Source organism: Micromesistius poutassou, assembly GCF_964030765.1.
Source record: "Micromesistius poutassou genome assembly, chromosome: 22".
Lineage (NCBI taxonomy): Eukaryota > Metazoa > Chordata > Actinopteri > Gadiformes > Gadidae > Micromesistius > Micromesistius poutassou.
The window spans coordinates 11,676,145-11,690,663 of record NC_140292.1 but is presented as its reverse complement, the minus strand read 5'-3'; the positions used below and the strand labels follow the sequence as shown (position 1 = coordinate 11,690,663).

Sequence of the window (14,519 nt, the reverse complement as noted above, 5' to 3'; positions counted from 1 at the left end):
AATGCTGGCCGCGGCGCCTGAGATCTGAGAAGAACTATCTTCATATATATTATTTACAATTTCCTCACTCGTTGTGGTACTCATCTTTCGTTTCTCACATCGCGCTGTTTCTGAGTGTCTGTGTCTGTGTCTGAGTCACTCAATATGAATGTGCTTCACTCACTGGGCCCTATTTTGCACCCAGCACAAATGACTTTCAACACCGACGCATATATCGTTGCTAGTTTGCACCTGGTGCAAAGCTGATTTTCCCCCACAGCAACCAGGCACCACTACACTTGCACCTCGAGAGGCGTGTCGGCGAAAAGCAGAGGCGTGTTCCGGCACAAATGATACTTGGTTCTATTTTAGTGATCTAGAAATTGCGCCAATGCAATTGCGCTACTGACTGAAAAATTCCTGGTCTAAATGCACTAGTGGATAGCGCAGTTGGTGTTGCTATTTTGACCATGGCACCATAACTGCAACATACGCTTACACACACGTAGGCTATACACAAACATGCAAACAATTAGCCTGATTTAAATATTATGTCTAAGATTGTTCATATGTGTGAAACTGCATAGAAATAGTGTGTGGATTGTGGACATTTTATTTTTCCATAGGGCTGCATGAATGAAGTATAGTAGGCTATGCCATGCGTTAAAATAATAATAATAACAATAATTAATTCTAGCAAAGTATATTCCAGCCTTCCAAAACAAAATCTTGTTTTAGGGTAATGGTTGGTTAAATAATTTGGGAAAGAACAGCTGATACAGCGGTAAGTTGTACTTTTAAATAAATGCATCTGCAAACACCATACAGCAAACACATATTTTCTTGACACAGACATCGTGTACAAGCCCATAACTTTTAGGATTGATGAGTATTTGATCGCGAGAAAACATAGTTTTACTGCGAGTGAGTGTTTAAAAGAATGAATGAATGTGGGTGATGCTTGGCGCGCATGTGTGTACGCACCCATCTGTTTAAACACACGCAAACTAAACACGTAACACATAATACAGTCCATGGCGATATATATTAACGGGGGGACACATGCATATTATGAACACAAGTCGATAATGATAATGTATACAATACTGGTAACAAACAATGTTTGTTAATGTATTGCTGCATATCATTAAATAGACCCACAGTTGCGGCCACAGGACCGCGTCCCCATATCATATGTTTTAAGATGTCTTTGCCGCAATTTACATGACGAATCAGTGTTTCTGAAGTTGGGGAAAAAAGCGCTATTCCATGTGTGAATTAGGCCTATAATTTGGCCATAAACTGAGACATTTGAAGTTTGAAATTCATGTGGTCATGCATCTGTCTCAGCGGAGAATGCAAACGCACTGTCAAAATATCAACTCACCAAGACAAATGCGCTGGCTCTTAAAGGGGATGGGAGATGGAACTCTCATTGGTTTATTGCACGCTACGCCCAAAACACACCTACGGGTTTCAGCCCAACCCATTTTAGATTTGTGTCGGGCGCAAAGCTCATTTATCTTGCCGTCATAATAGCAACATCGCCATAGAACTACCCACAAAGCTACTTCTACTTCACGCTTCACGTCTGCGTTTGAGACCGTCTAACTAGGGCCCACTGTGTAACCTTGTGTATCAATGCGAAACATTTACTAGAAAAAACGACGATACTGACAGCATCGCAGTAGCTGACAGTCTTCAGCTCTTGTGGTGCGTTCACATTGCTGGGAATTATGAGGAAAACATTTTCGCCACGTCGGAAAGTTCTCGTGAACGACACCTCGTGACGCTCTGATGATTCTACTTCCGTTCCGCAACTAGGGCCAGATTTTGTTAACAGAGTTGCCCAGTTGGTGACGTATGGTTTACTTGTGACGCGCATGAACATGGCAGAACATGAATGTTTTACTAATATAAAAGAATCAACCATCATATCACATATTTTACTATTGATTGACGTTGTAACCGTCTGTTGGCATCGACTTTGCTCAGTATTAAACGTTGTGTACTGGTAAACCAGCTCTAGATAAGGGCAGGTGTAGCCTTCCATACAGTGGCAATACAATGTGCTTCTCATAAATAAAAGCAAAAGGATAGTAGGTGATACAGCTACAAGGAAATAAAGGAGTGCGAACTTGAAACTGATCCTTCTGTTTAGTTCTGACTTTTTTATTGGATAAAAAAACCCTGCTGTGAAGAACTTGATGCGCTCTCAGATTCCCAACGCACATGAACGGTCACTGTCGGGAACAAGCGTGAGCGTTATCACCAGGACCATGAACACACCTTTGATCTGTCGTCAACAAGTCTCAACCGCTTTTTTGAATCAGACGCGTTTGCTGTTTGAATTTGGTTTCGAGAGACTTAAATCAGGGGTTATCAAATATCAAGAATCTTACTTAGTCAATCAAATCAATAACTGAATTCATGTATAAAACAAAATTAGCGAGGCACTGCTTCATGGGGAAACCGCCACAAATTAGTTTTTAAAGCAACAATGATTATAATAGATTTTAAATAAATATAATTATAAAAGTAACCAAATTATAAAGGTAAGCTACATTAATTAAAGAGAAAAAGGTTTACCACACACTTGTTTTGACAGTTAGCCAAACTAATGGGCTACGTTGTAAGATGAGGTTTGGTTAGCCAACAAAAATGAGCAGTGAGTCATGCTGTATTTTCATTATTCAAAAAAAAAAGTAACTGTGATGCTTTGATAATTCTTCTCTATTTGACCGTGTTGACCGTATTATTTACTATTTATTATTTATTATTTTTGTTGACCTACTTCATCCCCTCCTCCCCCTCCAGTGCTTCCCCTCTCCTCCCCCCTCCTCCCCCTCCTGTGTTGACCTGTTCTCCCCCCTCCTCCCCCTCCTGTGTTGACCTGTTCTCCCCCCTCCTCCCCCTCCTGTGTTGACCTGTTCTCCCCCCTCCTCCCCCTCCTGTGTTGACCTGTTCTCCCCCCTCCTCCCCCTCCTGTGTTGACCTGTTCTCCCCCCTCCTCCCCCTCCTGTGTTGACCTGTTCTCCCCCCTCCTCCCCCTCCTGTGTTGACCTCTCCTCCCCCCTCCTCCCCCTCCTGTGTTGACCTGTTCTCCCCCCTCCTCCCCCTCCAGTGCTTCCCCTCTCCTCCCCCCTCCTCCCCCTCCTGTGTTGACCTCTCCTCCCCCCTCCTCCCCCTCCTGTGTTGACCTGTTCTCCCCCCTCCTCCCCCTCCTGTGTTGACCTGTTCTCCCCCCTCCTCCCCCTCCTGTGTTGACCTGTTCTCCCCCCTCCTCCCCCTCCAGTGCCTCCCGTGTTGTCGGCGCCCCAGCAGTCGTTCAACGCCACCGCAGACTACCAGGAGTCGGTCACCCTGACCTGCATCAGCGCCGGCTCGCCCCCGCCCGTCCTCACCTGGCACAGGTAGAGCCCCGCCCTCACCTGGCACAGGTAGAGCCCCAACCTCACCTGGCACAGGTAGAGCCCCGCCCTCACCTGGCACAGGTAGAGCCCCGCCCTCACCTGGCACAGGTAGAGCCCCGCCCTCACCTGGCACAGGTAGAGCCCCGCCCACTCTCACCTGGCACAGGTAGAGCCCGTCCTCACCTGGCACAGGTAGAGCCCCGCCCACTCTCACCTGGCACAGGTAGAGCCCCGCCCACTCTCACCTGGCACAGGTAGAGCCCCGCCCTCACCTGGCACAGGTAGAGCCCGTCCTCACCTGGTACAGGTAGAGCCCGCCCTCACCTGGCACAGGTAGAGCCCGCCCTCACCTGGTGCTAGAGCCTTTTAGCATTAGCATGTACTAAACAGCACTAATCACAAAAATTAGCGTTAGCATTACCATTAGCATTTTAACATGCTAATAATGGATAGGGGTGGGAAAAAGAAGCGATTCTTTGATGCATCGCGATTCTCTCTAGAAAGATTCCATCTCGATGCAGAAAAATTAATAATCTGAAACAAATGTAATAAAATTATTTTTGTAATAAATTATATTTTTCTTTTTTTTTATAAAATTTGTTTGCCTGCTGCAGAGTGCTACAGAAAACTCCTTTCTGCCTGCGGGTTCTTTGCGCAGAGAACCGACTTTCTCTAATATAAAATATAAGATAAGGTAATTCATCTGTTGATTATCTTTAGATTAGATTAGATTAGATTAAATTTATTCTTCATTGCACAGGAATACAAAATTCAATGCACTCACGTACTGGACTCATTAAAAAGAAAGGTAGCATAATAAATAGTCAATAAAAAATACATTCTCATCGTCATACACTATACCATCAACTCAATGCCATTGTATGCATTAATGCTGTCAGAACTCAGTGGGTTTGTTTTCAGGTCAGAGTTGAGTATGGTGATAGCTTTGGGATAGAAACTGTTCATGAATCTTGTGGTGCGTGTTCTGATAGACCTGTAACGTTTCCCTGAGGGCAGCAGTTCAAACATAATAATTATGATTATGATAATTATCAGGGTGGAATGAGTCTTTCAGAATGTTATGCGTCTTCTGCAAGCATCGGGAGTTGACGACGGTATCCATGGTAGGTAGCTGTTGGTTGATGATGCTTTGGGCGGTTTTTATAGTCCTCTGCAGTGACTTCCTGTCTGCAGCAGAACTGCTACCATACCGCGACAGGATGCCGTAGGTGAGCACACTCTCAATGGAGCAGCAATAGAAGGACCTTAGGTGCTGTTGTGAGAGATTGGCTTTCCTGAGTGTGCGGAGAAAGTACAGCCGCTGCTGTGCTTTCTTTACTATTGCTGTGGTGTTTATTGTCCATGATAAGTTCTCTGAGATGTGAATGCCCAAGAATTTGAAGCTGGACACTCTCCCCAACCCTCTCCCCACCCTCTCCCCACCCTCTCTCCACCCTCTCTCCACCCTCTCTCCACCCTCTCCCCACCCTCTCTCCACCCTCTCTCCACCCTCTCTCCACCCTCTCCCCACCCTCTCCATTGATGTGTAGTGGTGTGTGTGTGTCTTGCTTCCTGTAATCGATGATCAGTTATTTTGTTTTTTTGATGTTGAGGCTCAGGTTGTTCTCTGAGCACCACAATCCTGCATGGAAATATGCATAAATAATCGTTTTAGAATCGAATTGTTGACCTCAGAATCGGAATCGAATCGAATCATGAGGTGCGTGAAGAGATTCCCACCTCTAATAATGGATGGAGATTATTTTCCAAAAAACAAAGCCCACCTGTGATGTCATAATCACACCACACCTGGTAGCATGTCATGGGACCTTTAATAAAGTTCCTATCTATCTATATCTATCTTCCTGCTCAGGCAGGGCCAGCACCTGGAGCTCTCTCTCTCTCTCTCTCTCTCTCTCTCTCTCTCTCTCTCTCTCTCTCTCTCTCTCTCTCTCTCTCTCTCTCTCTCTCTCTCTCTCTCTCTCTTAATAACGGTCCTGTCTCCATGTCTTGTTTCTCAGGCAGGGCCAGCAGCTGGAGCTGTCAGAGCGCTACCTGTTGCACGACGCTGACGGGGGCCGGAGCTCGCTGACCATTCTCCACATCGGGCGGAGCGACGGCGGCGTGTACAGCTGCAGGGCGGCCAACAAGGCGGGCTCCCAGGAGAAGGAGCTCTTCCTCAAGGTGTTCGGTGAGTCGGGGAACTAGCTCGCTGCTAACCCTGACTAGCATAGCACCAGCTAGCTGGTCAGCTCACAACTGCTGGGGCAGATTCCGCCCCTCATTAAAATGGTGGAAAACGTCAGCTTCTTCTTCAAAAAGCACATTTCAAAATAAAGGCGCCAAAAGAGAATGTGTTTAGATTTTTGGGGCAGTTTGTGTGAGTGTGTATGTCTGTGTGTCTGTGTGTGTGTGTGTGTGTGTGTGTGTGTGTGTGTGTGTCTTTCTCTTTGTGTGTGTGCGTGTCTGTGTTAGTGTGTGTGTGTCTATGTCTGTGTGTGTGTGTGTGTGTCTATGTATGTATGTGTGTGTGTGTGTCGCTCTACACTATCTCGCTCGACTTGTTGCCGGTGAACCGTCAGAATCCGTCCTCTCCTCCTCTCCTCCTCTCCTCTCCTCCTCTCCTCCTCTCCTCTCCTCCTCCCCTCCCCTCCTCTCCTCCTCTCCTCCTCTCCTCTCCTCCTGTCCTCTCCTCTCCTCTCCTCCTCCCCTCCTCCTCCCCTCCTCTCCTCCTCCCCTCCCCTCCTCTCCTCTCCTCTCCTCCTCTCCTCTCCTCTCCTCCTGTCCTCTCCTCCTCCCCTCCCCTCCTCTCCTCTTCTCTCCTCCTCTCCTCCTGTCCTCTCCTCTCTTCTCCTCCTCTCCACCTCTCTCCACTCTCCTCTTCTCTACTCTAGTTTTCACCTCAATGCAGAGTCGCACTGCGACTGGAATGAAAACACACACACACACACACGTGATGTGAAGAATTATGTTCTAGTAGTTCTATAGTTGGGTCCTGGAGTCTCAGTCTTTGCGTTCAAATACCCAGAGAGTGACGGGTACAGTACGCCAAGCTCAACCAAACTGTCCACTAACTAGTTGACAAACCAACCCCATTTTCAATTGGCAAGGGGCGTCACCATTAACAAGCACAGACATGACTCTGGACTTGATTGGATAGGCCCTCAACCAATCATAGCGACGAATGATGTGTGGACGAATACGAATACCGAACACAAAACAGGAAACGCTGCGTAGCTCCACCCCCTTCCCCCTGTAGACACACTATCGTACGTCTCTTACCATAAACTACCTTTAAAACCCCAAAGTCCACTGACTGCTTTCAAAAAACCAACAACCAAAAAAAACGAGTACAGATAGCATTCATCGCTTCACAAAATAAAAGTGCATTTCCGTCTGGTGGGGAAGCAGCCTTAATGTGGCCGGTAAGGCTGCATTATTAATACCCCCCCTCCTGCGGGGGCGGTTGGTACGACCCGGCTGGGAGGGGGTCCCTCTAGTTGGTATTGTCTGTGTGATCCAGGGCAGCAGCTCAGACAACAGCAGGACGCTTTGATGGTTCCTTCATTTTGTGTTTAATGTACAGGAGCAGGGCAAGAAACAGCTGCTGTGTGAGTGAGTGAGTGAGTGAGTGAGTGAGTGAGTGAGTGAGTGAGTGAGTGAGTGAGTGAGTGAGTGTGTGTGTGTGCGTGTGCGTGTGCGTGTGTGTGTGTGTGTGTGCGTTAGCTAGCTTGTTTTTTTGTGTGTGTTGATTTATAAAAGCTGCTCTGTGTGTATTATCTCAAGGCCTGCAACTAAATTAATGTTTTTGACTGTTTGCGTGTGTGTGTGTGAATTATAGTGTGTGTGTATTATAGTGGGTGTGTGGGTGTAAGTGTGTGTGTGTGTGTGTGTGTGTGTGTATTCTTGTGTGTGTGTGTGTGTGTGTGTGTGTGTGTGTGTGTGTGTGTGTGGTAGTGTTGTTTTTGGCGGCCTGTTTTACTTTCAGTTTTAGTCTAGTCTTTGTGTCAAGCTATCATTTTAGTTTTTATTAGTTTTAGTCACGTTCATACTCCTTTTAGTTGTATCAAGTTTCAGTCGACTAAAAGTCTGAGCATTTTAGTCTTATTTTAGTCAGAATTGTCCATGACTATTTTTTGTCTAGTTTTAGTCGACGAAAACTGATGACATTTTAGTCTAGTTTTAGTCAAAGATTGTATTTAGCCAAACCCATTTTACAATTCAAACAAGGTTAGGACCTATCTTATTATTATATTATTGTTACCTTATAGACTCAAGAATACATCCATTCCAGAAGACGCTCTGATTTGAATTTACAACATATTTATTTTACCAACCAAATATGCTAGAAATACACACACATACATTTAAATAAAATAAATAAATAAAATAGCATCACATGACAGTCTGACAGTCTTTCTCTGTTTAACTTTTTTTTCTTAAATTGACGTTAACCCACCGCAGCTGCATCTTCTGAATCTAAATCCCTGCGAGTGGGGATTGAGGAAGTGACGTTGCCCGGCGACTAAACGAGACGAAACAACGTCTCGCCTCGTTTTGGTCAACGAAAATGAAGACACATTTTAGCACTCAGTTCATCAAACTTAAGTCCTTCACTTCCCAACCCTCCTCCGTCACCACAGGTGTTCCCCAGGGCTTGGTCCTGGGGCCCCTACTTTTTATCATCTACCTCCTCCCCATCGACAATATCTTCCGTCACTACAACATTCACTTTCACCTGTACGCGGATGACACCCCCAGCTCCGTCTCTCCACCAAACCTGACTCCTCCCTTCCTCCATCACACCTTTCTGAATGTCTCTCCGATCTAAAAACCTGGTTTTCCTCTAATTTCCTACAACTAAACAGCAATACAACTGAATTTCTTCTCACTGGCACTAAATCCACACTCTCCAAATTCAACAGCTTCTCCGTTTCAATCATAACACTCCTGTTTTCCCCTCCCCTGAGGTCAAGAGCTTGGGTGTCATCCTCGACAGCACACTCTCCTTCCAATCACACATAAACAACATCACCCACACCTCCGTAATATTAACCATCTCCGGCCCTCCCTCACTCCACTGCCGTCCTAGTTCACAGTCTGGTCACTTCAAGGCTTGACTACTGCAACTCCCTCCTCTTCGGTCTCCCCCAAAAAACCCTCCATAAACTCCAACTGGTTCAAAACTCAGCAGCACGCATCATTTCTAGAACACCCTCCTCTCACCACATCCCCCTATCCTTCACCAGCTTCATTGGCTCCCGGTTAATCTACACATTCAATTTAAAATCCTCCTCTACACCTTCAAAGCCATCCATAATCTTGCCCCCACATATCTAACAGGCCTCATTCAAACTGCCCCTCCCTCCCGTGCACTCTGCTCCTCCTCCTCTGTTCACCTCATTGTCCCCTCCGCCCGTCTCACCACGATGGGGAGCAGAGCCTTCAGCCGCTCTGCTCTCCTGCTCTGGAATGCTCTACCCCCTGACATCCACAACACCGACTCCATATCACAGTTCAAATCAAAACTCAAAACTCACCTTTTCATATCTGCTTACCCCTCCTGATCTTACCTTCCCACATCACCACATCACAATCACCCATTGTCCACCTTATTTTTATTATTTGATGATTGTTTTTGCTCTGTTTTGAAAGGCGCCTTAAAATAAAGTGTATTATTATTATTATTATTATTATTATTCAGCATTGTTTTTATTTTGTAAACCACATTTAGTCTCGTTTTTATTCGTCTACAATATTGCATTATATATTTAATTATCGTTATCGTCACATGACCAGCATTTTCGTTGCGTCTCGTCTCGTTTTCCTCACGTGATAAAGGTTTGTTGACGACAATATTTAGTCATAATTTTCGTTGACGAAAGCAACACTAGTGTGTGGGTGTGTGTGTGTATTATAGTGTGTGTGTGTGTGTGTGTGTGTGTGTGTGTGTGTCAGAGCCAGTGTAATCACACCAAGCGTTTTGACAAGCCTTCCCACATATCCCTTAAAGGGACACTTCAGCCATTTGCATGAAGCTTTGTATCGTTAGTAACCCAGTCATATTTTTGAATGGTCCTGCATCATTCCCTCATTTTCCCCTGAGACAGGAGAGCTCTGTATCTGCCTCTAACACTTCCTGCTTTAAACGACGCAAAATGACGATGTTTGCGTCATTTAAAGCAGGAAGTGTTAGAGAGGGGGGGGCTCTAAAAAACTACAAGCACTAGTTCCAGTGGGCGGGACTTAGGGGTGTACGGTATAAACGGTATAGAGAGTACACCGGTGTGAATTTGCACTAGGGTATGGATTTTGACGTTACCGTCCCTCAGGGAGTGAACGCTGATTGGCTGTTATGTTACGTCCCTCAGCGAGTGAACGCTGATTGGCTGTTATGTTACGTCCCTCAGGGAGTGAACGCTGATTGGCTGTTATGTTACGTCCCTCAGGGAGTGAACGCTGATTGGCTTTTATGTTACGTCCCTCAGGGAGTGAACGTCGATTGGCTGTTATGTTACGTCCCTCAGGGAGTGAACGTCGATTGGCATTGTGGGAGTTGTCGTCTTCAATCTACAAGCGCCAAAAAGTCACTGTCTGCCTTTTCTCGGTCAAGAAGACACCAAATTAGAAATGTCTGTTACTATTGGACTAAATATATGACCCACTTTCAATACAGATTCATGTCTCCACCGGTTCTCCTTTAAGATGACTCCGTCCCAAAAGGTTGACACCGTGAGAAATTGGCAAAACAATTCCTGCGTCTCCCCTCCCCCTCTCTCTCTGTGTGCTCTTACTCTGAAACGTCTCCCTCTGCGCGCTCTTACTCTGAAACCTCTCCCTCTGTGGCGCTCTTACTCTGAAACCTCTCCCTCTGCGCGCTCTTACTCTGAAACCTCTCCCTCTGCACGCTCTTACTCTGAAACCTCTCCTCCAGTCCAGCCCATCATCAGCCAGCTGAGGAACGTGACAGCGGTGGAGGGCGGCGTTGCCGTGGCGACCTGCGTGGCCGAGGGGGAGCCCCGCCCCCACATCTCCTGGAGGCGGAGCAGCGACGGACAGGCCTTCAGCGACGGAGACAAGGTGGACACACAACACGCACACAACACACACACAACACACGCACAACACGCACAACACGCACACAGCACGCACACAACACGCACACAACACACACACAACACGCACAACACGCACAACACACACACAACACACACACAACACGCACAACACGCACACAACACACACACAACACGCACACAACACGCACACAACACGCACAACACACACAACACACACAAGACACACACAACACGCACAAGACACACACAACACGCACGACACACACAACACGCACAAGACACACACAACACGCACTCTCTCACACACAGATCTGTCTATAGACAGGTAGACTCTCTCTCTCTCTCTCTCTCTCTCTCTCTCTCTCTCTCTCTCTCTCTCTCTCTCTCTCTCTCTCTCACACACACAGATCTGTCTATAGACAGGTAGACTCTCTCTCTCTCTCTCTCTCTCTCTCTCTCTCTCTCTCTCACACACACAGATCTGTCTATAGACAGGTAGACTCTCTCTCTCTCTCTCTCTCTCTCTCTCCCTCTCTCTCTCTCTCTCTCTCACACACACAGATCTGTCTATAGACAGGTAGACTCTCTCTCTCTCTCTTCGTTGCATTGTTCTGAAGGTTTTTCTCTGTGCTCAGTGTGAATGAGTGTGATGAGCTCTCCTTCTCAAAGGCTTGAGGCGACACATGACCTCCCCTCTGTTCACCGTATTACAGTTGAGAAGTCAACGCAAGTATCCCTGAAAAAACAGAGTGCATTTTTCTGAAAAAAGGGACTCCAGGCGTGTTTCAAGGGCGTTGAATCCCCCGGTTAATGGGATGAGACGTTTCTTTGTGATTTGATCGGATGTTTTTTTGTTTTTCTGTGTGTGTGTGTGTGTGTTTATTAGGGATGTTTGGTGGAGATAATGGGTTTTGGCGGTTCTTCCGGCTGTTGTTATTATGCTCGGCTAGCCGTGGCTCTTTAGCAGCAGGTAGACATTGTGGAGCTCAGTGCAGGTGTTGGCCCCCACAACACCCCCCGCCAAAATAAATGCGACAGAGAAAGTGGCGGTATCTCCTCCTCCTGAGACGTTCACGGGCCGGCGATCAGACTGCAGAGACCTGGAGATCCTTGGGGAATGAAAAACATCCAACCCATCTACCCCGTGATAGGAGATTGTGTTGTTTTGTGTGTAAAATACACACACGCGTACGCACGCACAAACTGGAGAGTGTTTCATATCCAATATGTCCGATATATATGGATTTACTTTCTTGCTGTGTTCTCTCTCTCTCGCTCTCTCGCTCTTCTCTTTCCGTCTCTTCTCTCTCTCTCTCTCTCACACTCACTCACTCACTCACAGGTTCACCCCCAGGTTATAGCAAAAAATAACAACAGGAGATACTAAACCCAAAGTCCCAAAAGGATGGTTTGTTTTGTTTACCAATCTCTCCTTTCAAGCACGTAATAATCGCGAACGGAAGATAGAATAGAGTGTGTTTGAACTATTGTTTCCTATGGTTGCCTCAGTCTGTTTGACTAAAGATGCTTACCTCTCTATTCTTGTGAACGATGAACACACACAAAACAGGTGCTTTCTTTCATAAAACATGCTATCTCACTGCCTGTATACTATAATGTATATAAACCCGGTATCACGCGTTTTCGTGTTCATGCGCACAAACGTTTACCGTTAATGGGAGTGTCCAGATAGTACAGTGCACCCTTTAGTTATGTATGCGTCAAAACAACAAATGCATCAAAGGGTAAATGTAGCGTATTAGGGATACTCTGATTTCACAGTTTTTTACAGCATACCTCCTCAAAAACATTTTGTGCTCATGCTCACGAAGATGAATCTATTGAATCGTGTCCCAGAGCACGATTGTTGACTTTATTCGTACTGCACAGAACGAAATGTAAACCCATGCATTTTGGATGAGAGCATTTCTCAGAATATATACAGGTGTATATCAGTGGAGGCTTCTCCAGTGAGGAGAGGGAGGAATATCCTCCTAAACATTGTTGAGAATAAAAAATGTAGATTGCCCAGACTACTGTAATGAATTAATGCCCTTAAATATGACTACTTTAATGCCTTTGTATATGTAATGTTTGTTTCCCTGGGTAAAGGGACATTAGCACCCCCTATCGCCTATTGGATATTACCTGGGGAGGACGTTCCTCCCTGAGCCTCCATTGACTCCCATTCATTTCTCGGCAACTACTGGCGGCCGGTGAGTTACACGGGAATCAATGGGAGAGAGGAGGAAAGTCCTCCTCTGAGTGGGTGGGACTAGCTAAGGGATCTGAATCGCGTCAACGTCTATTCACGAATAGGCTGGAGCCCTGGCTGCGCTATGAACCAATAAGACGAAGTCCTGGCTGCGCTATTAACCAATAAGAAGAAATCCTGGCTGCGCTATGAACCAATAAGCAGGAGCCCTGGCTGTAGAACAGCCCGGAGGGAGGGTTTATCCCCTCAAGTCTTTAGGCTACGAGAACCAACAAAGCCGCTCAGTCGTATGCCTCGTTTCCACCGAGCGGTGCGCTACTGTAATAATAATAAAATAATAATAAATAATAAAAATAAACACGCTGAGTCTACCTATTTTTCGACACTCCTCCGTTGGGTTACCAAGCCGCCTGAAAGGGTGGCGAAAACGTGGTATGATGTTTGGTATGACCAGGGCCCCGTTTCCCGAAAGCATCGTTAGCCTAACGACGTCGTTAACACCGTCGTACGATCATCACAGAATTTTCGGACCGTTTCCCGAAAGCATCATTACGTAACGACGTCGTTAAAACCCTCGTAGCTAACGACGCCTACAGGGGTACTCGTTAAGCACTAGGATGCATCGTTACTATAGCCTCAGTGGAGTCACCAGCTGGACATTCCGTGTATTGGATGTGTTTTATTAAAACACGTCATCCAATACCACTGAATGTCCAGCTGGCGCTATTTCGCAATACCCCAAAAACAGTGGTTCCCGCATATATATTACTCGTAGACTACTGTTAGATTTAAACAGCAAAGACAGAGACATGTTAGAAGTCAACACAATTATAACTTATTGCTGCAATTCATAATTCCAAAAATAAATGTACAGATGAAACGCCACTTCACAAGGCAACCCTATCACAAGGCATATAATAAAATCAAATGATTCCGTTGCTCGTGTGGGAGGTCGCTTGCGAGTGGCACTTGCTGTCTCCCTCTGATTTTAATTCAACCATCGTGGTTAAAATGTCCTCATATTGATCAATGACAGAAGACATACTGTACATGAATCATGCTGAAACCAGCCGGTGTCGGATAATTTCTGCAGGCGTTTTTTGTTGCGATTGTTTGCCATAAAGCACTGTAGGCGCGTCGGTGAGGCTGTGATGAAGTTACTATTTATTGGACCGTGTCTAGACAGTTACGAACTCCCTGACCTTATTGGAGTGCACAATCGCCAAGTTGAGAGCGTGGTTTTCTGTACGTAGACTGCTGCGGGAAACTGTGCTGCGATGCGTGCCATTCCCGCTTACATTGCCCGCACCATCATACCCCCTGCCCGACAATATGGGCAGGAATCGATCTAGACCAGCAAGAGCAATAGTCGTGTCAATGCCTCTGCGTTTGAATGATAATGAATGAATGGAACGTTGCATTTTTAATGTTGACACCAAAGTTTCTAGAGAGTGCGCGGCATGACAATCACTGAATGAATGAATGAAACGGAATGCAGGAATCAGAGAAAGTCTGCCCCCTTTGCGGCGCAAAGCATGTTTCAGAAATCAGCACATTTAAATAAATGCTATAGGCCTAGTTGTCACACAGACACATGCTATTTTTTATTTTTTTAATATGGAATTATTTCAGGGGAGAAAATGCCGTGAAACAATGTACGCACGGTGCGTTCGGGATTAGGACTGATATAGCAGATGTCGGCCTAGACCTAATAAATTGTGTTTTAATATTTGTAGCATTCATCTTAGTCTATTCTTTTCGTAGGCTACTCTGCTGTTGGCCTTGATGGGGAGATATTGTTTTGCTGCCACAAAATATAGTTTAATCCAACAA

General features: G+C 45.9%; 1 protein-coding gene across 1 annotated transcript in view; it reads left to right on the top strand.

Moving 5' to 3' along the window:
* LOC311367939 (neural cell adhesion molecule 2-like) overlaps positions 1-14,519 on the top strand; it is a gene marked incomplete at both ends in the record, with an annotated part of 171,606 nt that overhangs the window by 103,351 nt on the left and 53,736 nt on the right. The window contains 3 exons of the mRNA XM_084486812.1: positions 3,275-3,392; positions 5,414-5,583; positions 10,327-10,472. Of these exons, the coding sequence (XP_084342938.1) occupies positions 3,275-3,392; positions 5,414-5,583; positions 10,327-10,472 (434 nt within the window). The remainder of the gene's footprint in view (positions 1-3,274; positions 3,393-5,413; positions 5,584-10,326; positions 10,473-14,519) is intronic.